Source organism: Felis catus, chromosome A2 (assembly GCF_018350175.1).
Source record: "Felis catus isolate Fca126 chromosome A2, F.catus_Fca126_mat1.0, whole genome shotgun sequence".
Taxonomy (NCBI): Eukaryota; Metazoa; Chordata; class Mammalia; order Carnivora; family Felidae; genus Felis; species Felis catus.
The window spans coordinates 127,394,015-127,421,086 of record NC_058369.1 but is presented as its reverse complement, the minus strand read 5'-3'; the positions used below and the strand labels follow the sequence as shown (position 1 = coordinate 127,421,086).

The 27,072-nt window shown below is 39.9% G+C and overlaps 1 protein-coding gene across 17 annotated transcripts in view; it reads left to right on the top strand.

Annotated features, from left to right (window-relative positions):
- Positions 1-27,072, top strand: part of ELMO1 (engulfment and cell motility 1) — a 732,114-nt gene that overhangs the window by 442,961 nt on the left and 262,081 nt on the right. For all 17 annotated transcript variants that reach the window (XM_045053264.1, XM_045053261.1, XM_045053265.1 and 14 more), the window contains one exon: positions 13,602-13,706. In XM_045053264.1, coding sequence (XP_044909199.1) covers positions 13,602-13,706 — 105 coding nt within the window. The remainder of the gene's footprint in view (positions 1-13,601; positions 13,707-27,072) is intronic.

Here is a 27,072-nt window from a genome sequence, read left to right as displayed (position 1 = left end):
CTGGGATTATATACAGAATGGTGAGCAGCATTCCGGGAAAGCAGCCTAGGGGCACAGGAGTGCCCACAGACAGAGATGCTGGGGTTTCCTCCATTAGAACCAGGAGAGGGGTCTCCTCAGCTCTCATCCATGTGTGTAGTGATTCCCTGGAGTTATCACCTTTGTCCTTCAGGGAGTTATCAGACATTAAATTCACTTATTTTGGGTCCCCCCCCCCAGTTATTCTTTTATTATCTCTCTCCTTCCTCCCTCAGTCCCACTTTTCTCCTTTTCTCCTTTTCTTCTGTTTGCCTCCTTATCCGTTAACAAATGCTCCCTGTATTGAAATGGTGTGGAAGATGACATCATGTTTAACTGGATATATGTTCATTTGATTACTTCAGGGTTTTCTAGAATGCCCTGGTGGCAGCCTTCACAGCAGATGCCAATCAGTGAAACACACACACACATCAGTGAAGACAAAATTTCCTATGTATTTGAGTATTGCATTGATCACCTATTTGGTATCCCTAAGCCATTATGCGGCAACAGAATACTCAAAGTGCAAGGCTGCATTATCTTATATAACTTAGCACCTGGAAGTCAGGTAAAATGTTGCTGAATGTACAAATGAGTGAAAAATGAGAAAAGCTATTGACTCTTCTTTGCCAGAAGTCCTTATAAATAGAACACATTACCATCCAATAGGAGACTGAAAATTTCCATGCTTGAATGCAAGAAAATGGAGAAGGTCAAATATCCTCCAGCATCTTTTGGGGACATTTTAATTCTTTAGTTAGTTGACGTCTGATCCAGGGGCAGGGGGATGGCTTAGCAGTGTCAGTAAGATGGGCTCTTTAGCACAATGCCGGCAAGATCGAGAACTAAGTGTGGGCCGAGAGTAGTGCAGGCAATCAGAACCATGGAACCCGTGAGAAAGCCAGACTTCAATTAGTGATGGCTAACACCTAAGAACTCAAGGTCAGTCAATGTCCTCAGGGCAACCAGGCCTACAATAAAGACTAGGATTTCTGAACTTGAAGCTCTGGCAGAAGGTAGCAGAGGACACTGATGCCACTCTCAATGGAAAGTGAATAACTCCCAGGTGCCATTTCCCTGGAGCTTACCTGGTGCAAGGCTCTGTTCAAGGCGTTTTCTATATGTTATCTCATCTGAGCTTCATACCAGGCCACTGAAGGAGGCAATACCTATACCGTCACAGGTGAAGAAGTGGGTTTTAGAAAGGTGACATTTCTTTTCTTGTTTATTTTTCTTGTTTTAATTTTTTATTATTTATTTTTGAGAGAGAGAGAGAGACAGAGTACAAGCGGGGGAGGGGCATAGAGCAAGGGAGACACAGAATCCAAAGCAGGCTCCAGGCTCTGAGCTGTTAGCACAGAGACCGATGCAGGGCTGGAACCCATAAGCCCTGACCTGAGCCAAAGATCATGACCTGAGCTGAAGTTGGGTGCTTAACCGACCGAGTCACCCAGGCGCTCTGGTGACATTTCTCTTCTAAGAACATCAGCTAATGTTGAAGATTGCATTGGAATTTGGGTTAGTCTCTCCAAGTCTGAGCTGCTTATCCCCATGCTTTGCTGCCCCTATGTATGCTTGTTCAGCCCTGTGTGGTTAGTCAGGCTCTTTCCTGATAGAGTGCTACTGGGTGTGAAGGACCAGAGTCTTTCCCATCTGTGCAGAGCCAGGTCGGGGGGGAGCATCTGGAGGCCATTTATAGGCCCCATGAACATCATGGGCACAAAACCCAAGCAGTCTTTTCTCCCAGTACTGTTCTCCAGGGTGGGCGTCTCTGGGATCTTTTAGGGGAAGGGGTGGCTGTACTTCCTTTGAGCTATTCCTTCATTTTTCCCTTCCCACCCCCTACACACAGGGTCACTGAGGGAGATACTACCTCTGCCAGCTTACAGATGAAGAATGAGCGCTTTGTGAATGAGCAGACCCATTTTGCTCCCTCTGCATGGTGTCTGACATGTGAGAAGTCGGCAAAACTCCTTCATGTCGGGGTGCTGAAGAAAAAAAATGATCCTTGACTGCAAAATGGGGAATAGGAGAGCAAATCAGGCTCTTTTGGAGACAAGGGAGGATTTTATAGAAATATGTTCAGAATGGTTTTACAAAAACTACCCGTATACACACTGAGTCTGTTCAAGAAAGATTCATTTGTGCAGGATTGAAATGTTCCTATTAATATTCCTTATCTGAGCAAAACAGAGGAGTCTACTGAATTTCACGAAAAGGTAATACAAAAACTGATATCTGAGGGTCTTCTTTAATTCTGTGCTTCCTCTTTTGTTGTTGAGGATATATTTCAGTTCTCCTTCACATGCCAGCATACAGCAGGGGAAAAAGATAGCATAATCAGTATAAAAGTAATACCAGACGCAAGCACCCATTTGCATTTCTGGCAACAGCTACTTTTGATCTTACATTGTATTAGTCCATAATATTTAAGGTGCAGAGCCCTAAAGTGATTAACCTACTTTCATTTGCTGGGGTCAAATAAGATTAATAAAACACAGACTTTCTAAATTTAACTTTTAATTATGGGATATTTTGATGAGAGAAAAACAGCAAAATCTAAAAGGCATTTGTGTCCACACACACACCACTTAGATTTAACAGCTTCTAACATTTTGCTGTGGTTTCTTTGAACATCTTTATTTTGGGAGGGGGACTCTTGAGAAGACAAGAAATTACAGATTCACTTGACATCCAACCCTCTTCCCGTCTGTCCCTCTTCCATCTCTCCCTTGTCTTGTCAGGGTGCAAATGTGTATTATTTCCCTGCATATTTTTGTACTTTGAGAAAATGGTTGTGGGCATTTTGAGTGAAATTTTCTTCACAAATAGCATTTAGTGATAACAGCATCAGTTTAAAGCCATGTATCTATTTTTTAAGTTATTTTTCTGGGAGGTATTATTCCCAAAGTACCCAGTTATTAGAGGAAGTTGAAGTTCGTAAAATAACTACCAAAAAATAAGTTAGACTTTAAGGAGTTAGTTCCAGTTTCTCCTACCCTCCCCCTTGGAGAACCTTGCAGATGTATGTATGTGTGTCTATGTGTGTAGGGAGGGGCTTCCAGACAAGGTTCCTGGAGCACATTAGGCTCACAAGGACAGACAAGAGGTTTTATTTTTTTTTACTTTATTTTATTTTTTTAAGACAGTAGTTTTTAATTCTGTCTAATCTGTTTGCTAAGGTTAGGGGCAACTTGGTATTCACATGCTATTTACCTAACATTTCCAATAGTCCTCATCCTCTTACAGAGTTTATTGCCTCTCTGGTTGGTAATGGTGTCGAATTCCTATTTATCAGGTCCTTATTCTCAGGAATGAGAAAGTCACAGTCACTCCGCAGATGAGCAGGTTTATAGGGGCGAAACCAGACCAAAGGGTGGCCTGCATTTGTACTGGCTATGATGAGTGACACCCAGGAGGAGAGATAATTCCTCCCTGGTATTTGCTAATTTCATAGAAGAAGGAGGTGTGGCCCAAGATGCACGTTTATGTTTATTTAAAAATTTAATTTCAGTACTGATTTTTAAACCAAAACTGTGTAACACCTTTGATCTTTTTAACCTCAGCTCCAGCTAGTTCCTTTTGGAACTATTCTCTAAAATAAGGAGCCTCTCTTTTCAAGAATTTTCAAGATCACTGGGGGTGAATGCATCTGTTTAGGTCAATTGTTACTAGGTTGAACCATGTGCAATACCATTTTTGTAGGTCAAAAATGGTTGGATGTCAGTTTAACACAATAAGTTTGAGGAACCCTAAACATTTACAGGTCAGAGAACTTTAGAGCTGATAAATTTCATCAAGATAATATAGTTGTCCAACTGCCAATATTTGTAAGTGATCACCTGCGGCTGGCCTAGGATTGTCCAGTTGGTGGTGAAGTGACTAGTACAGTCTCCTGACAAACTGTGAGGTGTGGTATGACTGTCAGGCTCTAGCTGGTGCTGGCTTAATAGGGTCGGGGTAAATGAGGTGGGTCCTTTAAGCCCAGAGAACTATACCCTGGCAGGGCCGACATATTGAGGAAACACCCTGAAATGGCCCAAGTTCAAGAGGCCTCAGGACCTGAGATTGCCCCTGGTTTTGAGAATTTGGATCAGACAGGACCTATTCCTGGCTTCTTCCATCTGAATGAACCCCTTCTCGTCTCACAGTGTCTGAAATGCTGTTTGTGGATCTAGGCCATACACGTGCCTGCATAGGGCTTACCTGGGCAGGTGGAGCTTAGCCTTTCTGCCCAGTGCATCCCTCTGGCATACCTGGATACTGACCTACGGGGAAGGCTTCAGCAAAGAGTTTTCAGCAGGGTCCAAGGACAAGAATTCAAACTGTTTCTCATGTTCTTCTGCATAATGACCTCTGTTCCCTTTTGCTAGAGAATAGTGGGCACACCTCTAATCAAATATAAGTAAAAATCAATGCATTTTCATTAGAGAAAATAAGAAAAATATTGACAGGTAGAAAAAATATTCCATCTTCCCACTACCACAAATAATTACTATTAGTACTTAGGTAAATTTCCTTCCAGTTTTTAAAAGCATTTAAAAAAATTCCTAATTACATGCTAAGTCTATATCTTGATATTGCTAATGTATATATACTGTATGTGTATATATATAGAGAGAATACAGAGAGAGTATTCTAGATAAAATACACATTGCCAAGGAATATATACAACTGTAGAAATTATACACAGACTACAATATATATTTTATATTCTTATTTTTTACACTTACAATAACTAAGTCTCTGTGAACACAATTTTTAAGGGCTGTGTGGTATTTTATCAAGTGATTCTTTTTTTACCATTGTGTAGTTATCCATTTCTCCTTTTAGAATACTGGTTAAGAACATGAGTTCTGGAGGCACCTGGGTGGCTCGGTCGGTTGAGCCTCACACTCTTGATTTCAGCTCAGGTCATGATCCCAGGGTCATGGAATCAAGCCCCACATTGGGTTCCACACTGAGGTGGAGCCTGTTTCAGATTCTCTCTCTCTCTCTCTCTCTCTCTCTCTCTCTCTCTCTCTCTCTCTCTCTCTCTCTCCCTCCCTCCCTCTGCCCCTCTCCCCTGCTCGAGTGCTTTCTCTTTAAAAGAAAAAAAAAAACATGACTGGACTATTGGGTACAAATCCTAGCAAGATGGTTGTATGTACATGGCAAGATACTTAACATCACTATGCTTCTGTTTCTTCACTTTTAAAGTGGGCATAAGAATTCTACTTACTCTGTTGCGGAAAAGAGACCATAGTCTTACAAATTTTAAAGCCAGACTTTGCCATTTATGAGAGCTGCATCGAAGAGAGGAAGAACACGTACCAGCCACAATCCAGGTTCCTAACAGATGAAAATTTCAGGCAGGCTTCTATATCTGAGTATATCAAAGGCCCACTGCAAGGTTTGTCTGTGGTTAGGAGGGGAGAAGGGGCCCAAAGACACTAGGGTGGGGCATTGAGTCATGAGTTTAAGACTACTGAAAACATTCTTTTCAACATAATAGAATTTGTCCTTGGGAATCTTGAAAATAATTAACCATATTTATCCAGGTAAGTAAAGCATGGAACATTTACAAAGGAGCCATGGTGCTGTCTAGGGAGCAAAAACATTTACATTTATTTTTTAGTTGAGCTTTTTAACTTTTGTTAAGAAGGAGGGACTGATTTTCTTAACTCAAAGGGTTGCCTTGAGGACAAAATGCATAGAATAGGGGTAGGCTAAGTCTTTTTGTAAAAGGCCAGGTAGGAAATATTTTAGGCTTTGCAGGCCATATTCAAAAGCAGCCACAGAATATGTAAATAAATGAACATGGCTGTGTTCCAACAAAGCTTGCTTTATGTGTTGAAATTTGAATTTCATGTAATTTTCACATGTCACGATTATTATTCCTCTTTTGATTAAAAACAAGATTCAAAACTTCCTTTAAACTCACAACCGTGCAAATGTAAGTGGCGGCATGTGGAGGTTCCTCAAAAAATTGAAAATAGAACTGCCCTACGACCCAGCAATAGCACTACTGGGAATTTACCCAAGGGATATAGGAGTGCTGATGCACAGGGGCACATCTATCACAATGTTTATAGCAGTACTCTCAACAATAGCCAAATTATGGAGAGAGCCTAAATGTCCATCAACTGATGAATGGATAAAGAAGATGTGGTTTATATATATAATGGAATGCTACTTTGCAGTGAGAAAGAATGAAATCATGCCATTTTCAGCAACGCAGATAGAATTGGAAGGTATTATACTGAGTGAAATAAGTCAGAGAAGGGCAGATATCATGTTTTCACTCATATGTGGATCTTGAGAAACTAAACAGAAGACATGGGGGAATGGAGGAGGGGAAATAGTTCTAGAGAGGGAGGGAGGCAAACCACAAGAGACTCTTAAATACAGAGAACAAACTGAGGGTTGATGGGGCAGTGGGTGAGGGGAAAATGGGTGATGGGCATGGAGGGCACTTGTTGGGATGAGCACTTTGTGTTGTATGTAAGCGATGAACCATGAGAATCTACCCCCAAAACCAAGAGCACATGTACACACTGTATGCTAGCCAATTTGACAATAAATTATATTAAAAACAAACAAACAAACAAACAAACAAACAAATAAATAAATATTAAAAAAAAAAAAGTAAGGGGTGGACCCAATTTGGCCCCTGGGCTGTCATAACCTCTGGCTCCATATAGCCCTTAGCACCCACTAAGTACTGTGTGTGTTAGCTGCTGCCCCCACAATTAGAGTTGTTATCACCACCATCACCATCTCTATTCTAGGGCTGTGCAGTGCTGGCCCTGGAGGAGGCCAGGGTGGCAGCACACAGCCCTTGCCTCCCTTTGACCTCCTGGGAATCCGTCTGTAGCAGCTGTGGCTTCATCAGCACTTGGCTCCATCATGGCAAAGAGCTGCCTTCCAAAGGCTGCTTGGAGAGTTGTGCTGGAATCCAGGGAAACAGGCTTGCTGACCCATGAGCTAGGGCTGCTCTGGGGCTGTGGTAGCACACGTTCTGTGTCCTCTGGTGGACCTTTCCCCTGTGCTCTTCCTGGGTGAAGAGAGATAGAGAAACCCGCTCTACGTGGCTGGTGCTAGTTCATGCCCTGTTTTAAAGCGACAAAGGAGAAGAGAAAAGGGGGTTCTGAACAAAGTGGTAAAAAAAAAAAAACAAGCCGGAATTGGAGGGAAGAACCAGTAGGGAGTCACTAGTGTGAGCCACGGTGCTTGGATTGTTCAGAATCCTGTGTGCTCAGCTCCATAGAAAAATTGCAGATATCTTTATAAACCTTGACAGCATTACTTCATTATTCATGAAGGCTTTTTTTTTAAACCATAACCAGCTTCATTTTAAAGGAAATTTATTCTCAAGGCATTTTTAATTGAGTTTTTATGGTAATTCTTTGTGTTGACTGTTGAATCAACATTCCAAATAAACTATTCACGCTTATCCTTTTATTCAGCGAGTCTCGACTCTGCCTGTTCAAAATGATGAAGTGAGAGGAAACCCAGATTTTTCTGAATTGTACACATGGCAGTGCATGGCTTTTTCTGACCTCTTAAGAGTCATTTTTAACTAAGTAAATTTGCATTAAATCCTGAATTTTTGGTGTGATCTTCCATTGTGTGCACCTATGGGTTTATTTATGAGTGTGTATGTACATGTGTGTGTGTATGTGTGTATTTCAAAAAATGTGTATTGTAAAGACTTTGGATAACTCCTGAGATGGAAACTTTTTGAAGGCAAGTAGTATTTCATTTCATTTATTTATTATTATTATTTTTAAAAATTGTTTTATTTTAAGGGGCACCTGGGTGGCTCAGTTGGTTAAGCATTGAACTCTTGATTTTGGCTCAGGTCATGATTTCGCGGTTCACGAGTTAGAGCCCCATGTCAGGCTCTGTGCTGACATTGTGGGGTCTGCTTGGGATTCTCTCTCTCTCCCTGTCTCTGTCTGCCCCTCCCCCACGTGCACTCTCTGTCTCTCTCAAAAATGAGTAAAGAAACAAAAATTATTTTAATTCAAGTATAGTCAACAAACAGTGTTATATTAGTTTTAGGTGTACAACAGAGATATTCAAAGACCATTTCATTTTAAATCCATCTTTGGATGAAGCAGATCATGTCAGGCCCCTCGTGCCTTGCATAGTCATAGATGCCAATGTTATTTGATGAGAGGGAGAATGAAGCAGGGGCTGTGAGGCATCGGGAGGTCCTTGTCTACAATCCTCTGACCTTTGGTTGTCCCCACAGCACTCTTCCTGTACACTCAGCCCTTGTCTCAGTATTTCTAAGGACAGGAACTTCTCAGCTAATCCTGTTTTCTTTTAGCTGCACAGAATAATATTCATCCTTCAGATGCCTGCAGACAGAGGTAATAGTTCAACCCACAATGCCCATCCCACCTCCAACACCACACCACACAACCCTTTCTCTTCTCCCCGTGCTAAATATCTGAAGTCTCCCCCACCCCCCAACCTTTCTGATATGCCTTATGTTTAGACACTTTTGCTTTTCTCTGGCCACTTTTCTATGCACAGTTTCCCATGTGTCAGGAGCTGGCTCGCTGTGTGTGTGCTAGAAGTGTGTGCCTATGTGCCAGATGTGCCCTGACTTGGGCCCAGTCTGTGCAACCTCCTTTGTTTTCTTGTTGTGCTCCTTTTGTGGGTTAATGAAACCCAGTTTGTGAGATACTTCTGACTGCCATGGGAAATTGACTCTTCTTGGACTTACTGCCAACTCTAACTCCTCGTTCATGGTAATATCAATGGTCTTGAACTCTCCTAGGATTCAGAACAGTTCCCGGGAGGGGGCACGTTTAGTGGTTTCAGGTGGTCCTAGAGCTCAGTTGAATCAGGGTCCATCATCCGAATGAGGGTGGCCTTCTCAAACCAGGGGAAGTGGCCAGGTTGAAGGGCAGAAGGGCAGGAGGCAGCAGGTCAGGGAACAGAGTGACAGAGGCCAGCAGAGGTATTAGAGAGGGTAGGTAAGGAGAAGAGAATGTGCAGCTGAAAGGGAGTTACAGCGGGCAAGCGAGGTAGTTCAGGATCTGCTGTCCTGAACTCTTAGCATCTTACTGGGTGTTTCTTCCGTGTAGATCTTTTGTGTTTTACTTAAAAGAATCAAATTTTAATGATGAGGAGCTGGACTCTGATGAATTATTCATAAGCCAGATTTCCCTCATTCTGTAGATATGTGCTTGACTTAAAAAAAAGATTTTTACAGGACTTTACATTTTTGTGATTAAACTTCTTGCTAATGGGGCCTATCTTCCTATTCTCCAAAGACCTTTCGAACCTAAATAGGAAAAAAAGCTACAGAACTGAAGTGGTGACTCTGCCACTTACTAGCCATGATCTTGCATAAGTCAGGGGTTCTGACCCTCATCTGTAGGAAAAGCTGGATAACGTTGACCTCATTCATTATACTTCCCTCACTGGGTAGTCAGGAAGATTAAATGAAATCCCGCATTTGGAGTGCCTGGCGTGATGCCCACCAGTACCAGTCCCAGCTGGTCACAGTTATTTTTCTGCTCCTCAGCGTATTTGCCATCTTGCCCACTTGTAAGGCAGATTTGATAGGGCGTCTTCTCTGTATTCATCCCAACTATTGAGAATTTAATGGAGAGAGACCAGGGCCAGGATCCATAGATTTCTAGAAGCTGCTTCTAACTTTTTGGAACATTTGTTTATGTTGGGGGTCACAAAGTCAGATGCCATTGAGAGCCTCCTTAGATAAATACGTGAAGTAGCCAAGTGATAGAGCTGTGGGGCCTCCATGACACCCCCCCACCCCCACCCCCCCACCCCCCGCCCAGAGCAGGCATTTCAATAAAGTCTCTGCCTAACCAAACACTTGGTACAGGGAATCCAGGTTCTAACTCCATTGGCCGGCGGATATAAGTTCCTCAAACACTCTTGCATTGGGTTACTGTGACTTTAGAGCAGTGGTTCTCAAAATATGGCCTAGCAACCATTAGGAATGCCTGGGACCTTCTATGAATGCAAATTCTCGGGCCTCACCCCAGACGTATTGAATCAGCAACGGGGGCAAGGGATGGGCAGCAATCTGTTTGAACAGACCCTCTAGGAGATTCTGATCATTCTCAAATTTGAGACCCACTGATTTACGAACATGCTCTCAACCCTGGCTGGACATTGGAATCATCTGGGGAGCTTTAAAAATCTAGTTGCTTTGGTCCTACCCACAGAGTTTCTCATTTAACCCACTTGGGGTACAGCCTGGACGTCAGGATTTTTCATCAGGTGTGTCCAGGGTTGATAACTGCACTTTTAGGGAGCCTGTTGTGAGGCTCCTGGGTGAGAGGTGAGGAGTGGGAGGCATGTGGTTTGATAGACCTCCCAAGTAATCTGCTGTACTAGTCAGATTACTTGCAGACCATGACTTTAAACTACCAGCCACACAAAATATCCTTGAGATGGCTTTTTGTAGACTGAATATTCACTCAATGTGATTTGTCTTAAAGGTTGCTTTTAATGCTATATTTGTTCAGCAAACATAGACACTCGTATAGCACAAATATTAACTCCTAAATTCTCAAAGGCTTTCCCACGATATGCCATCTGGCAAGCTTTATTGTAATCATCTCTTTATTATCCACACTAATGAAGGACTAGCATGGCATTGGTAATTGAAAAACACACATCATTTAAAAATCATTCAGGCTGGTGCCAGCCCTGCTTCCCCAACCAGAAGCATTTGGGAGTAGAAAATATTGACTGATGACAGTTCCCTACCCCCCTGTGGAGGTACCGTTGCATTTTATTTTAGTTAGAAATTTGAGCAATAGAAGAAGCGAGAGGCTTCTAAATTATAATTACTTTTTTCTGAATAAAGGAGTCTGTTTTCTCAATGAGAAGCCAAAGCACAGAGCAGATAAGCATTGAGTATATTTAAAATGCATTGTACTTTGGAACTAGTGGGTTCAAAGTGTGCTGTAGAAGAAGTTGCATGGGATTTGAGGAATCATTGGATCTGGATTCTAGATCTTATTCTGCTTTATTGCCTGTGTTATTTGAAATGAGCCACTTCAGCCACTGGCGGGGCTCGATGTGTGGTCCCCATCCAGCAGCATCTGCATCACCTGGGAATTTGTTTGGAGATTCAGTTTCTCAGACCCACTCCAACCATTCTGAATCAGAGACTCTGGGTGAGACCTGGAATTGGTGCTTTAACAAGCCTTCCAGGAGATTTGAATGGCTGCTCAAGTTTGAGCATCGCTGCTCTCCACCAGGGCTCAGTTTTCTCATCTATAAAATAATGCTACCAGCCCAGATAATATTTGAAGTCCATTCCAGCTCTCCACTGGCCTTGGTGTATGGCCTGGAACAGGTTGGAAGATTCTCTGTCTTAGACCTTGAACCTTTCCTTGGATGTGTGAATCAATAATTCAGCCAAAAACCTGGCATGGGGGTAACAGAAGAGAACCAGATCTCTGGGAACTCTGTACCCAAACACCCCATAGAATGCTCACTATAAAGTAAACTGTGCTTTCTTCAACTGGTTGGTACCATTTTCCCAAAGTGAAAATTCCTGGTGCTTTGGAAGGGGAGGCAGACACTACTCCTTTTTCTGGGGGCCGAGAGCTGTCTGATGTGATTCACGGAGCAGCGCTTCTACAGGAACTAACAAATAGCATCTCAGAAGGATGTACAGAGGTACACAGGCTTTGCAGTAAAACAAGGGAAAATTTCAAGCTATTTATCAAAGCTCTTGCAGCTTCCATTTCAAGACAGGTGGAAAAAAATAACGTGGAACAAGAAAAGAAAATAAATCTGTATCCAGAGCACCTCATAAATAAGAAAGGAGTTAGGGGAACTGTTGGCCTTGCTAGATTCTCAGAGTATTTTTGTCACAGTTTAGAAAGCTTTCAAATGTTTTGGCAGTATAATTCTTATACTTTTTTCATTATCAACATTCATGATTGTAGAGTCATTTCATTGGCTATTAAAACCAAAAGAGAAAAAGGAAACAAGCATTTCAAGGAGAGGGAAACTGAGAAAATGATACCTGCAGATAAGAGAGAAAGAGAGAGAAAGAATGAGCGAGCACTTAGTTCACCCACAAATACAAATTTTTTTTTTCGTCTAAAATACAGTGATGCTTTATAATTTAGGGCAAGTCAGAGGAAATCAAAGGCAATTTTCTAATTGGCTTTTGTTTAGTAAGAGCCTGTTTGTGGGAGACAATAGGGCATGGTTTATTGAGCGTGAGAGACTTGGGTCTGTTATGTCTGGGAGGGATAGACAAATTATAGCTTTTATTAAAAAGGATGGATCACAGGCTGGCCCACTTTGCCTGAGCGAATAATTTGATTGAGGAGGACTGAAGTAGTTGAGGACCTGCATTGGTCATCTTTGTGAAATCCCTACTGGTGTCCAGTGGACCAATGACGTGGCACTAAAATCCTGGTTAAAAGCCTGTACTTGGAGTTCGGATTCTGGCCCAGCCACACACTGGCTCTGAAACATAGGGTAAGCCACTCAGATGCTCAGCTTGTTTCCTTGTCTTTCAAAACAAGATAATAATAGAACCTACTTTGTGGGAGTTTTGCAAGGAATCGAGTTAGCATATGCAAGGTCCTTTACATAATGCCTGATACGTAGCAGGCATTATTTTACTGGGACTGTTTGTGAAATAGCTGTATGTTTCTTTAAAAGAATCCTAAAAATAAACTCACTGTTTCTTAACTGTAAGACCTCTTGAGAGCAGCAGTGCTGTATCTGATACCCTCAGTGTGATTGATAGGAGGCTTCGAGAGGATGCTGGGATCACAATTCAAACAAGACTGATGACCCTTGAGCCGTGGGGACCTTCTGCCTGGACAGCTTCACTGACATAGCTTTGGGGGGTTGTTCGAACTGGATTCAGAGGAGCTAATTTTCGTCATTTGATTTCCTTTTCCTGTGTTTATTTTTGGAATGGACTCAGACCAATGCTAGAAATAGGTCTGAAGTAAATGTCATGTTTTCCTCTCATATTTGGCATACTCTCCTTTGTTGGCCAGACCGTGTTCATGGCAGCTAATATTGATTAGCCTACATTTTTCTCAAATAAACTTTTTTCAGGCTATGTAAAGTCTAAATGCTAGCAGTACCAAAATAAATGCATTCAACTTATAAACCAGTGGTAGAGAACAAAGTAGGAACAAAAGCATGCTGAGACATATTGTCCAAACAAGACATCGCCTGCTCTGCCAAATCAAAGCTGTGAGGCCCTGGGCAAGTGTCTCATCTCATCTGAGTGGCAGTGGCCCATCCATACAGTGGGGCTAATAATAATGCCTGTTGCCTGTTTATTAGATAATCCATGTGAAACACAAACTAGTGCTAGCCCTCAGAAATTACTTGGCCGATACCAACATTTTAAATGTTATTTCTGTCTATGAAAATCTAATGTATCAAAGTCAAAATGATAAATTTATGTAGGTTTACATGAAGATAAAAAATGTCATCCTACTTGATTATTTGGAGCTGGGCTGGTGGTACTTTGGTCTTGAGAAGAGAAACCAGACTTCTGGTGGTTGGTGAAATCTGCTGAAGAATTAACCTGATCAAACATTTTGTTTTAACCACAGAATCATGTCAACCCTGCCATGGACTTTACCCAGACCCCTCCTGGGATGTTAGCCCTGGACAATATGCTGTACTTTGCCAAGCACCACCAGGATGCCTACATCCGGGTAAGCACGTAGCACCTTTTAGTTGATGTAGGTCTCCTACTGACTTTGAATTTCAGACTTACAGATATGGAGTAGGTTACCTTTAGATGTGTGTCTCCAATCTTTTGCCTTTCATCACTCAGTAAGTATTAAAATTAAATGAAATCACTAGGGGCCCTGAAATCAGGATTTTTAACTTTTAAATGATCTCACATGATGACATCTAAAAAAAAAACACACAATAGTTACCGAAAAATGATGTCTTACATAGTTCAGCAGTGAATTATGACAAAAATTCTTAGACTTAAATAACAATAAAGAGAAATGAACCATCTATTCAAAACTTGCACAATCCCAACTTTAGCAAAGATCCCTTAGGCTTATTCTGCTTTTTGGAAAAGAGACCAAGGATTCTCTCTGGTTCTGTTTCCATTCAATCCAATGCTGGAGACACAATAAGATAAACAAAAAGAAAGAAAAGAATGGGACAGATGGGGAGGGAAAAGAAATGCCTTCTCTCCTATTTCTTAACAAACTAGTGAAACTCCAGCTACCTGGAGAAACTCCTTTGTGGGTGAGGCATAAGGAAGCTAGAAGATGCCACCTGCTGAGTGGGCAGTGCAGGTGTGGGAAGGGCTAAATGTGAAAGAACAGGAGCCTAGGGACAGTGACATAGGGCTGCTCCACTGGATGCACTGTTTGTGCTGACACCTATCTCCTGTCCTCAGGGAGAGGAGTCCAGATTCAGCGACGGGGAGGCATCCTCATCCAAGGCTGAGATGGGGGGAGATGTGAATAAATGTGACAAGAGAATTGGTGAATAGTTAAAATTATGATTAGATCTCAGCTTAGAAAATTTTTGATGAGTGAATTGCCTAATGCAGAAAGAATAAGGCTGACACTAGAATAAGATGAGTCTTTACTCTGACATTCTGTGTTGGATCCCTCTTGATGGGACTGGCTTTCGGGAGACCGGGGTTCAAGACCTGGCATTATCTAGTGATGTAAATGTGGGCAGTTCCTTTTGTCTAGGCTCAAAGTTCTTCCCCAAACAAGGGAGTGCTACTCCCCCAAGGGGCATTTGGAAATGTGTGTGTGGATTTCAATGCTAGTTACTATGTCAATGGGGTATGACTGGCCAAAACCTATAATACATGGGACAGTCCGCACAGTGAAAAATTGTTCTACCCAGTAGCAGGCCCCTTGAAAAAAGTCATGCCAGGTTCTGAGTTCCCTGTAGGCACTATATTTTAACTTTATGTGTTTTTCTATATATGCAGTTTGACAAGCTTTGATTTATACTGAAATATTCTTTATAATATGATTATGTAAAAGATGTTATGCATTCCTGTGAAAGGTTTGGGATCAGGTGCTTGGTCAGAAATGCAGTCCTTCATAGGAAAATTATTTGCTCATGGAAGTTTAATTTGGCTTATGTGTGTATATATTTATTGCACAGATTCCTTACTAGGAATATAATCTGCACTCACGGTAAATAAATGAATATTTTTGAGGTGCCATATAGTATAGCCTTGGAGAGTTGAGTGTGAAAAGGAGAAGCCAAATAGAAGTTGAATTTAGCATTAACTGATTAATGATTGTAGATGAATGTTTCTAAAGTTAGAGTGTATTGATGCTGAGTGCACAGGAAGCCTATGTCTCATGAAAAGTGATTTAATGTTTGAAGCCCATTTTCCTCAATGCAGTCTCTAAACTCTTACAAGTAAACTTAATACGTGGCAATCTGAAAGAACTTTACATCTGATAGGGACTTAAAAGAAAAACCTATTTGTAAAGAAAAATGTGGCCCTTTTTGTCCACATCCCCTTTTCTTTACTGATTAGACAATGTCTATATCTGATAATATCTATATTTATACTTCTATAACTAAGATGTCTCTTATTTTCTCAGAAGTGTCACTTTCCTGATATCATCTGACTTTGGGGCATTAAGTCCTTATTGGAAAGCTAAAGCTGTTTGCATGAATGACTGGGGCTAGGGGATCGTATAAAGTCCAAGGACTTCTGCAAGGAAGTTTTGGGGGTGACTCTGAAAAAAGTTATCATAGTGATAGTGAAATAATAGTATAGATGGTAGAAATAGTCATCCTAGACAGCTAACTAAATTTTGATCTATGAGTTGAATGGTCTCTTCTGAAATACAGAAATAGATTCTTTTTAAAAATAAGTTTATATTTTGATAAAAATTTGCTTTGTTTTTGGCCAGGTAAATCTCCTGTCTGAATACAATTATTCACTTATTATTTATATCTTTCATTCATTAAACTCTTATTCTGTACCTGAATATAGCCTCACCATTCACTTGCTAGTCTGATTTACAGTTGAGATTTTTAAAAGGAATTGTAACACGCACATACACACACACACATACAGACACATACATATGTATTTCCTCTTTGCCCTTGACACCCCCCCCTCCAGCTATCATGTTTCCTCAGACACTATGTATTTGTATTTTTATGAGTTGTCTTCTTGCTCTCTGTTCTAATCATCTGCCACTCAATTTGAATACTTTGCACCTTTTCAATGAGGCTTCCACTCATCACTTTCTAGAAACTGTTCTCCTGCCAAATGTAGAACAGCTCCCCCTTCCTCCATTTCATCTGTCCTTCTATTGACACTGGACACTGTTTACCATTGATCAGTTCTTTCTTTTTACCTGGAGCCAGTATTGTCTGTCTTGGTTCTCTCCTTGTCCATTTCTCTTAGTCTCTCTGGTAGCTTTCTCTCCCTCTGCCTGTCCATCTAATGTACATAATCCCAAGAACTCAACTGTAGACCTTTTTTCTTCTCAGTGACTCAGTCTGCACATGTTTACTGAGTAACTATCAAATGCCCAGCGAGGAGCTAGGTGATGGGGATCCTCAAGGAACATATCACTCATGAGTCTTGTCGTTGAAGAGTTTACTGTCTAGAGATGGAGAGGCGGGGTGAAGAGTTAAATACCAGGCACTTTCTGAGCTACTTAGAATGTATTTTGATTGGAAAGGGAGGGGATACAGAGGGAGTCACCAACACAGATGTGAGGGTAAAGTCTGGAAAGCTTCCTGGAGGATGTGGCTTCTGCACTAAGACCACTTGGATAATGCAGTTAATCAGATGAAGGTCAGAGGGCATGGAGAGCAAGTCTGAGTGGAGGGAAACGTGTAAACAAGCGTGTAAAGGTGTGTGCCTTTTTTAGGGAACCAAAAATAGTATAGTATGGCTAAAACAGAGTGGTTAATACGATATGGTTTGAGACACATGTGGGCTAGTTCATTAGGGACCCTAATTAAGGTGGGTATTAAGGTGTATTAAGGTGTTTATGCCGTATTAAGGTGTTTGTTTGGGCTTTAGCCTGAAGGAATTGAAGAATTTCTGAAGTGTTTTAAGTAAAGATGATGTAAGTTAATTTTAGAAAAATCATCTTCTTGCCAGAAAACAAATGTGAGAAATCAAGACTAGAGACAAAAATAAAAATTGGGAGTGATTTGAACTAAGGTAGTGACAGTGGCACTGGGGAGAAGCAGTTTGAGTGAATTATTTTGGAGCTAAAATAAACTGGACTTTCTCTGAGGAAGAGGAAGAAGAAGAGAAAGATGATTGGCATGAGTGAACGGAAGGAAGGTAGTGCCATTAATGAGACAGAGAGTGCAGATCTGTAGGGGTAGTCATTTGGAGACGCCCAGACCCTTATATGCATGTAGGACATCTGTCCAGCTGGATGTGTCTAGTAGGCAATGAGGCATGGGCAGGAGAGCTCAAACCCGTGTAGACGCCACATTCTGTATATTCTACATCCTTAAGCTTGATCATTCCCTTTAATTTGTTCATCTAGATTGTTGCCATATTATCTCAGTGGCCTTCCAGCTGAAATCTGGTATCTTTGTACCCATCTTCTATGCCAGCTTCTAGGATAATCTTTCTAAACAGAGTTCAGGACACTTTGGATACTATCCCTGCCCCACAAGCCTACCTCTTGTGGTACCAGGCACATAGTAGATTTTTAATAGTTTCTTGTTAATTGAGTAAGGAATTTCTATAGTTTTTATTTAAATGGTCTCTTGCCAAGGATTAATTCATTTTTATCACCTGAGAATCATGGGCGTTGTTCCTTTTAGCAATTACATAAAAGTATAATTTCACAACTTGGCTTTATTAATGGGCAACCTGGTTTCTTGTGTATTATTTAAATATACTTTGTAAGTGTGTACTAATGGAAGCATTGGATGTAATTGAATTACCCCACACTTGGACAGGCACAGAACACAAGGAAGAATTGCAAATCTGAGCATCCCACTATGCCTGGAGTAAAATATGGAGGCATTGAATGATTTCAGACTTCTGGGTCTTATTTTCCCTGGGCATAATTGCTTTTACTTTTTCTGGAGATGCTTCATTCCCCAGTTCTCCCCACCACAGCTCTCTCTCTCTGAGAGGTAGGGGGTAGCACTTGGCTCCCTCCTATGATCCTGCTGTCATTTTTTCACAGACAGGATAATGGTATAAAACTGAATGTGTTTGCTTTTTGTTGTTGTTTTGTTTTGCTTTTTATCCCCTCCCTGGAGTAGCAAATCTAAATACCTTGGAAGAAAGAAAATTAGTGACTCCATTGGAAATAAAACTTTTGGACTTATATATTCTTTTATTTAATTATTTATTGGGAGCTAGTGAGAAACCCCAAAATGACTTGGTTTTACATTTGGTTCAAGACTCATGCTGGCTATTGTGGGAGCCAAGACTGAGCCACAAAGCAGGAAATGATGATGAGGAAACCTCAGGCCTCCAAAACATGTAATGGCCAGGTCTGAGGAAGAAGTAGGATCATCAAAAATACTAAGACATGCTGCAACTAAAGGAAAGAGTGGTTTCAGTTCAGTCTTGCATGGTCCCATTTGTCATCCCATTTAATCCGAGTAAATGTGTACCTAAAGTGGATTGGGTAGCATATAAGACATGTTCCATAGATTGGCTCAGTTTTCAAGAAAAGCCTATGGGGTAAGCATTGTTAACCACTGTTTTATAGATTCAGGAACTGGGATCTAGAGAGGTGCAGAGTTCCATTGGTTAGGTCAAATAGCCAATATTAAGGGAAATTTAAACTTAGGTCTTTGGCCTTCAAGTTTCAGGCATTTTCCAGTCTGAAGTTTCTTGTCTCTGGGCTTGGGGTGTGGTGGACACGAGAGAGCTATTGTTGAAGTGGAGGAAAAGCGGACAGTCTAAGACAAATGATTAGAAGACACGGAAAGTTGGTGATGCCATTAAGGAAGTGTTTGTATTTACTTAGGGTCTTCCTAGATCTAGCATAATCAGAAAGTCCCCCTTAAAAGTAAGAGAGGGTACATTACTTTATGTTTAACTACAAAGTTTGTATACAGCATCACATTGTCTTTATTAAATTGTAAATCCTTTGAAAACTAAGGCTTTTTCCTATATGTTGTCATATTACTGAATATTTGACTGAGCCTCAAATGATGGTATTTAAAGGAATAAATGAGCCTGGCAAAGGTATCACTGTAGAGCTTTCCAGATTTCAGATGTGGTTGTAAGTTTCAGTCTAGTGACATGAGAAGTGACATTTAGAAGATCAGAGGAACTTCAGAACCTATTGTCAGTCATCTGTCTCCCTCTTGGCATTACAGCCAGACAGACGCGTGCTGTGCATTAATCCCAGGCCCTAAAGACGTCAGATAAGCTATTTAAATGTGCAACAATAAAAGCCAAATGCATGCAAATGAGATATTTCTGTTATTGCTTCCATTTTTTTCAGAGGAAAAAATTTCACACAAAAAAGAAAAACAGCCCATCTTCTTAGATGCTAAAAAGCATCTAACTAAAGGAAGAGAAATTTCTTTTAACGTTTACATTTATTCATTCACTGACTCATTCAGGAAATATTATCAAACACCTACCATCTGCCATCATGGTGCCATGCACGATGGATGGTGGATGTGGTGGTCAACGAAAAAGGCAAAGTCTAGTTCTTAGATATCAGAAAATAGAATAGCAAGCAAACTGAGAGTAGAGATTGTTTTATCGTGTTTTCTTATTCTTCTCCCCCTTGGGGTTTTTCTTGTTTCCTTCTGGATTTTTAGATGTGATCTATCCTGGGCCCATCTACCAAGTCCCAGAACCTTTACTTGATAGTTCTTTGCAGTTTTCCACAGTATACTGAGCAGGTAAACATTTCACCATTTTATATAAATTGTCATACTGGTTAACCACATCAGAATCACTTAGGACTTGCTTTCTTTCCCAGTGACCTACTTTTCAGCAACGGCACTACTTGTTAGAGAAATAGTCTGGTGTTGGGTCAGTGTGGACTAGAACAAACCTGACCCCTCTTGTATGTTTTCTTTAGTGTGATGTTTGTCATAAATAAAATGTTTTCTTAAGGAAGCTGTTACACAACTAACACAGAATTTATAAAATCTTGAGGCTTCTAGTCACAAAATTACGAGTGGACACTAGAAACTACTTGTTCTTTATGTACCCTACAATTCTTGCCTCAACATCCCTCATAATTTATGATGAGCATCTCATCCAATTGGAATACCTTTGCACACTGGGTGATGATGCTAGAAGATAATGGATTTCCTGAGGTAGGGGGTAGGAATAGAAATCCCTTTAAAAATAAGATTAATTACAATGGTTTCATGCGGTTTTGAGCCAGGGCATATGTATGTTTCTAATATTATACCAAATCAGAGCAGAAATATTTATATGTCAAGTAAATTTGATTATGGGAAAAGATGGATATTTGTCCTTCAGAATTATTTTCTCAAGCTTCTTTCATTACAGCCATTTTTTTTAACAGATGAAAAATGTAAAGTGTATTTACACTATTCCAAAACCTTTAAATGGATTCTTCTTCCTCATGATACATACAAAGTAAACAATACTTTGAAAAAAATGTTGGGAGAAATATTGGTTTAGACCCTACCTCACCACTGAGACGGAGGTCTGCGTGTAGAGGCAGTACTGATAAGAAAATGCTCTGAGATGACCTCGTATGAGAAAAGCTACCATTTTTGAAACCTTTACATATTTGGAGTACTTAGCATACATTATTTGTAATCTTCCCTTTAGTGCTCCCCGAATTGGGAAGATAAGGTGACCCCTGTACCCTCTTCTTCCAATATATAGTTCTCTCTGTCTGCTGAGACACAAAGCCACATTGGGGAAACTGCTTTTGACTTCTCTCTCCTGCGTCAGAGGGTGTAAAGGTACTTGGAATAGCAAACACAGAGCTTGCCATGAGCTGACAACTATGCTAGGCACATTTATTCATCCTTCACAACACCTCTGTGAGGTCAGCACTGTTGTTATTTCTATTTTACAGATGAGGAAACTGACACACAGAGAAGTTAGGTTGTTTGCCTGAGATCACCCAGCTAAGAAGATGCCAGAGCTGAATATAAAGCCAAGTAGTCTGCTTCTAGTGGCCTTTAGAGGTTTATAGATTCATATAGGGTTCACAGCTACAGTTCAGATGAGCCTGTGGATGTGTTTGCTCAACCGGCACAGTATTTTTAAAGGGAAGAGAATTTGAATTGCCTGTAGGCAGGGCATGCATTCCCTCTTCAAATAGCCATGAGCCCCAGAACTCTATTCTTTTCCGCCTGACTGCTTCGTGCATTCTAGTTATCTCCCTTGTACCTGAGGGACTTGAGTTAGTGATCACTGATACTGGTGGTCTGCAGTGACCTTTGTGAAGTTCTGAATACATTATTGGCACACAATAGGTGCTCAAACCACTTTATTTGCTTTTTCCCTTTCCCAGTCCATAAAGTTGTGTTTGATTAATGTCCCATCTCTCTCTTGCTGAGAATAAAGGACTTAAATTTCAACCTCCCAAGGGCAGGCAAAAGGAATAGGCATGTTTCTCAAATTCTCCAGTTGTAAATTTTAAGGAAAAAAAAGTCATCAGATCTTATTATAAATACACTGGACCAGTGTTCTTGGGGGCTCTAAGCATGGTCAGCCCTCCTCACTGTATGTCAGCTTCTTGGTGCCCACCAGCCAGCATTTAAAGAGAATGGGGACCGAGTATCCTACATGCACTAAGGCAGAGTGCTGATGGAGGCAATGCTGAGTCTTGAAAATAAATTAAGGAACTTTTAACATTTCAAGGGGGAAATTGGCAGTTTCCCAAGCGACATAATTACAGGACAGTGTGTAATGTGTAATTAAACTTAACTATGAAGCAAATGATTGGAATAAAGCTTGGTGGCACATCATTTTTTTTGTTCCCACAGTGCTGACAGATCCTCCCCTCCCCTTGTCCCTGAAATGGCTTTAGCAGCAATTGCTCCTAATTTTTTTTAAATGAAATTATATGTTGCCAGTTAAATACACAGTTTCATGTAAAGGAACCTTTTTTTTAATTTGAATGACGTTTTCCTTCTAGGTGATCTGGAGCACAGAATCACTTTGGAATAACAAGGACCCCAAGGCACAGCCTTGCTGGGACTTTAAAATGACTCTTTGTCTAATAATTCATTTACATACTTTATCCTTTGCTCTTATTTTTATTCTTTCTTTGACCAAGGTCCACAGCCTGGAGGCTTATTTTCATGTAGTTTTTTTCATGTTATAAAAATAGCGGCATTAATTTCATTGATTGTGAATAACCAAGCTGTTACTGCCAGTCAGGACCCCTTGAGAGAGTGAATATATGTGATTAGATTTAGTAATTGCCCTGGAAGGAAGAATTTCTGACTTCCAAAGTCAATGATTTGAACGGGATGCTTCAGGAGTTAGCATGAGATCATTGTTCAACATGGGCTTGGTTTTGTCTCAGAAGACCCATCACCTGAGGGAGGGCGGGCAAGTTCCACATATATTAACTGCTGGGTATAACAGTATATGCATTCTGTGTTCACACCACCTGAGTTCTTTTGGTACTGGATTCAGTAGGTCTAAAGCATGATAAATATCTATTTCATTCTCCTTTGCTACCAGCCCAAGCTGGGTATTAGGTTCAGAATCTTTTTATTTAACTATATTTGAAGGTTTTTCTGGTTTGTATTTACTTTTAAAAAGCGGTAGGACTTTATTTTTTTTTAATGCAGTAGGACTTTAAAACACAGTGATGGATTGCTTGAAAAAAAAACATTGAAACCAAGCTATATAATGAACTCTATGGAGTTGACACACTGCACACCTAAGCCCAGTGTGAATTACAAGATTAGAAACTAGGGACAGCCTCATGTTTACCAGTGAAGTCCTCAGCCGACAGTCATTGTTCTGATGTCTCTATCTTAGACTCAGTAATACCTTCACATTCTTTCTCCCAACTGGCTCTCCCTCAGTCCACATTATCCATTTTAATGTCTCACTATGCTAAACAAATAAATATTTATTGAGTACCTACTCTGTGACCAACTGCCTCCTTTCTGCTGTCATTAACCACACTTCCATCTTTGATGACACATTTTTCTGCCTTCACTGTGCAGAGCTCAGTAGCTGCTGTGCTGGGAGTTTGCTGTTGTTTCTTCCCTTTTTTGCACTCATTGCTGCACCATGTTGCAATGCAGAAGTTCCAGGGGTTGCAGCTCATTTATTTCTGTTTTTTTAAGAGGGAAAGTTTTCTGGGAATCCTCTTTTTTGTGTGCATAGACTTGGAAGGTGTTATAGGTCTCATTGGCTTTTTAAATAATAGACTTTATATTTTAGAGCACTTTTAAGTTTACAGAAAAATTGAGCAGAAGGTAAAGAAGTTTCCCAGGTATCCCCTGCCCCCCCCCCCCCACCCCCGTACACACAGTGCCTTTAGTTACATTTGATAAGCCAATGTCCTGCAACCTTGCTATAATTGCTTATTGGTTCCAGGACTTGTTTGTTGAGTCTTTGGAGTTTTCTATATAGATAATCATGTTATCTGTGTACAGTTTTACTTCTTCCTTCCCAGTCTGTATACTTTTTATGCCCTTTTCTTATGTTATTGCATTACCTAGGACATGTAGCCTTGATTCTGATCTTAGGGGGAAAGACTCAAGTTTTTCAGCATTAGGTATGATGTTAGCTGTAGATTTTTTATAGATGTTCTTTATTAAGTTGACGAAGTTCCCCATCAGTATTAGTTTGCTAGGGCTGCCATAACAAAGGACCATGGACTGGGTGTCTCAAACAACAGAAATCTATCCCTTGAGATTTCTGGAGGACAGAAATCTGAGATCAAGGTGTCAGCAGGACTGGTTTCTTCTAAGATCTTCTTCTTGGTTTGTAGATGTTTGTCTTCTCCCTGTATCTTCACATGGTCTTCTTTTTGTCTGTGTCTATGTCATATATAAGGACACCAGTCATATTGGATTAAGACCCATTGTAATGACCTCATTTTTGTCTTAATTACCTATTTTATTTAAATGCCCTGTCTCCAAATGTAATCACATTCTGAGGTACTAGGGTTAGGACTTCAATAAGTGAATTTGGAAGCACACAATTCAGCCCATAACACCCTCTATTCCTAGTTTGCTGAGAGTTTTTTTTTATCATGAATGGATGTTGGATTTTGTGAAATGCTTTTTCTATGTACATTAATATTATCATATGATTTTTCTTTCTTTGCTGTGATAAGTTACATTAATTCATTCTTGAACCAATCCTGCATATCTGGAATAAATCCTATTTAATTATAGAGTATAATTCTTGGGTTCTATTTGATAATATTTTGTTAAGCTTTTTATATCTGTGTTCATGAGAGGTGTTGGTGTGTAGTTTTCCTTTCTCATAATGCCTTTGGATTTGGTTTAGAGTAATGTCCTCATAGAATGGATTAGGAACTTTCCTCTTCCTCTATTTTCTGGAACAGATTATAGAGAATTGGTATTATTTCTTCTTTAAATGTTTAGTAGAATTCACCAATGAAACCATCTGGGCCTGGTGCTTTCAGTTTTAGAAGGTTACTAATTATTGATTCAAATCCTTTAATAGATATAGGCCTATTCAGATTATTTATGTCTCCTTCTGTCTTTTGAGGAATTGGGCTCTTTCATCTAAGTTATCAAATTTGTGGGCATAGGGTTGTTTATAAGATTATTATTTTTTACTGTCATTGGATCTATAATGATGACTCCTCTTTCATTTTTGATACTGATAAGTTATCTTTTCTCTTTTTTTCTTGGTTAGCCTGGCTATAGTTTTATCATTTTAATTGATCTTTTCAAAGAACCACCTTTTGGCTTCATTGATTTTTCTCTGTTGATTTGCAGTTTTCAGTTTCATTGATTTCTGCTCTAATTCTTATTACTTCTTTCTTCCACTTACATTACATTTAATTTGTTCTTTTCTAGTTTCTTAAAGTGGAAGCTTAGATTATTGATTTTACATCTTTCTTCTTTTATAATTTATGTATCGAATGCTATAATTTTCCCTCTAAGAATTGGTTTTGCTATATCCCACAAATTTCCAAAAGCTGTATTTTAATTTTCATTCAGTTTAAAATATTTTCCAAAAAAATTTAGGCTTTTCTTTAAGTCTTGTGTTATTTAGATGAGTGCTGTTTAATCTCCAAATATTCTGGGGTTTCCCAGCTATCTTTTGGTTATTGATTTCTAGTTTAATTCTATTGTGGTCTGAGAGCATACTTTGTGTAATTTCTATTCTTTTTTCTGTGAATATGTGTCTAATGGCCTGGAATATGGTCTATCTTGTGAATCTTCCATGTGAGTCTGAGAAGAATGTGTATTCTGCTGTTGTTGGATGATGTATTCTATGCATGCCAATTAGATCCAGTTGATTAATGGTACTGTTCATTTCAACTATATACTTAATGATTATCTGCCTGCTGTATCTATCAATTACCAAAATATAGATATTCAAGTCTCTGAGTATAGTAGCTGATTTGTCTATATTTTCTTGCAGTTTTATTAGTTTTTGCCCTATATAACTCAATGCTCTGTGGTTAGGAGGTGCATATATTTAAGGATTAGTATGTCTTCTTAGTTGACCTCGTTGTCATTACCTAATGTGTCTCTTTTCTCTCTGACAATTTTCCTTGCTTTGAAGTTTGCTCAGAAAGTGTAAAATTAATATAGTTAATCCATTTTTCTTTTGATTCATGTTACCATGTGTGGGGTGCTCCAGTTGAATTGGGGCTACCAAATGTGGGGTGTCCCAATTGGGTGGGAGCCAGCAGCATAGGGGGTGAAAAAATTCACCCAAGGCAGAACAAAAGAGAAGTTTATTGAATATACCCCAAGGGAGCAGTGGTAGGACAGCAAAGGAGAGACTGCTGCAACCAAGAGGTGGTGAGGGGCTACAGTTATAGGGCAGAGTGAGGAAGAATGGGAATGTATGGAGTTTTCCCTTTTGTGGTAATCTTAAGAACTGTGCCTGGTGTAATTGGTCAGTTAGGGCCTGTGGCTGTTTCAAGGTGGGTCCCTAAATGAGTCTGTTGGTATTGCCTGTTTGCATTCGGCTTGCAACCAGCGAGCTGGTTGCTGTGGGCCCTTTTACCTTACTCAGCTTTTCCTTGCTCAGGTTTGTTGACTGAAAGCAGCCTCTGTACCAAGATATGTCTTTCTCCATGTCTCTACTTTTACACTAAATGTATCTTTATATTTAGAGTGGATTTCTTAGTGGACAATGTTTAGTTGGGCCTTGATTTTTATTCACCCTGACAGTCTCTGTTTTTTAATTGGTGTGTTTGATCATTCACATTTAAAGCAATTGTTGATATAATTGGACTAATATTTACCATATTTATTTCTGTTTTCTGTTTGTTGCCTTTTCCTTCATGTGTGCATGTGTGTGTATTTTCTTTTGTCTTTCACTCTTATTTCTACCTTGTCCGGCTTTAATTGAGCATTTTATGATTCCATTTCTCTCTTCCCTTGGTATATTAATCATACTTCTTTTAAAGAATTTTAATTGCTGCCCTAGAGTTTGTAATATACATTTACAACTAATCTTAGTTCACCTGGAAATAATATAATACCACTTCACAGGTAGTGCAGGTACTTTATAAGAGAGTATTCCCAATTCTTCTCTCCTGCCCTTTACTTAACTCATTTATCTATAAACTATAATCTGTCAATACAATATTGCTATTATTATTTTGAACAAACTGTTATTGGTTAGATAAGTTAAAATTTTAAAAATATTTTATTTTACCTTCATCTATTTCTTCTCTAATGTTCTTTCTTTCCCAATAAAGATTTAAGTTTCTGAAAATTTTCTTTTAATATTTCTTGCAAGACAGGTCTACTGGTGACAAATTCTCTATGTTTTGTTTGTCTGACAAAGTCTTTATTCCTCCTATCTTTCAAGGATTATTTCTTTGGACACATAATTCTGTTCTTTTTTTTTCCCCAACACTTTAAATATTTCACTCATTCTCTTCCTGATTGCATGATTTTTGAAGAAAAGTTTGATGTGATTCTTAT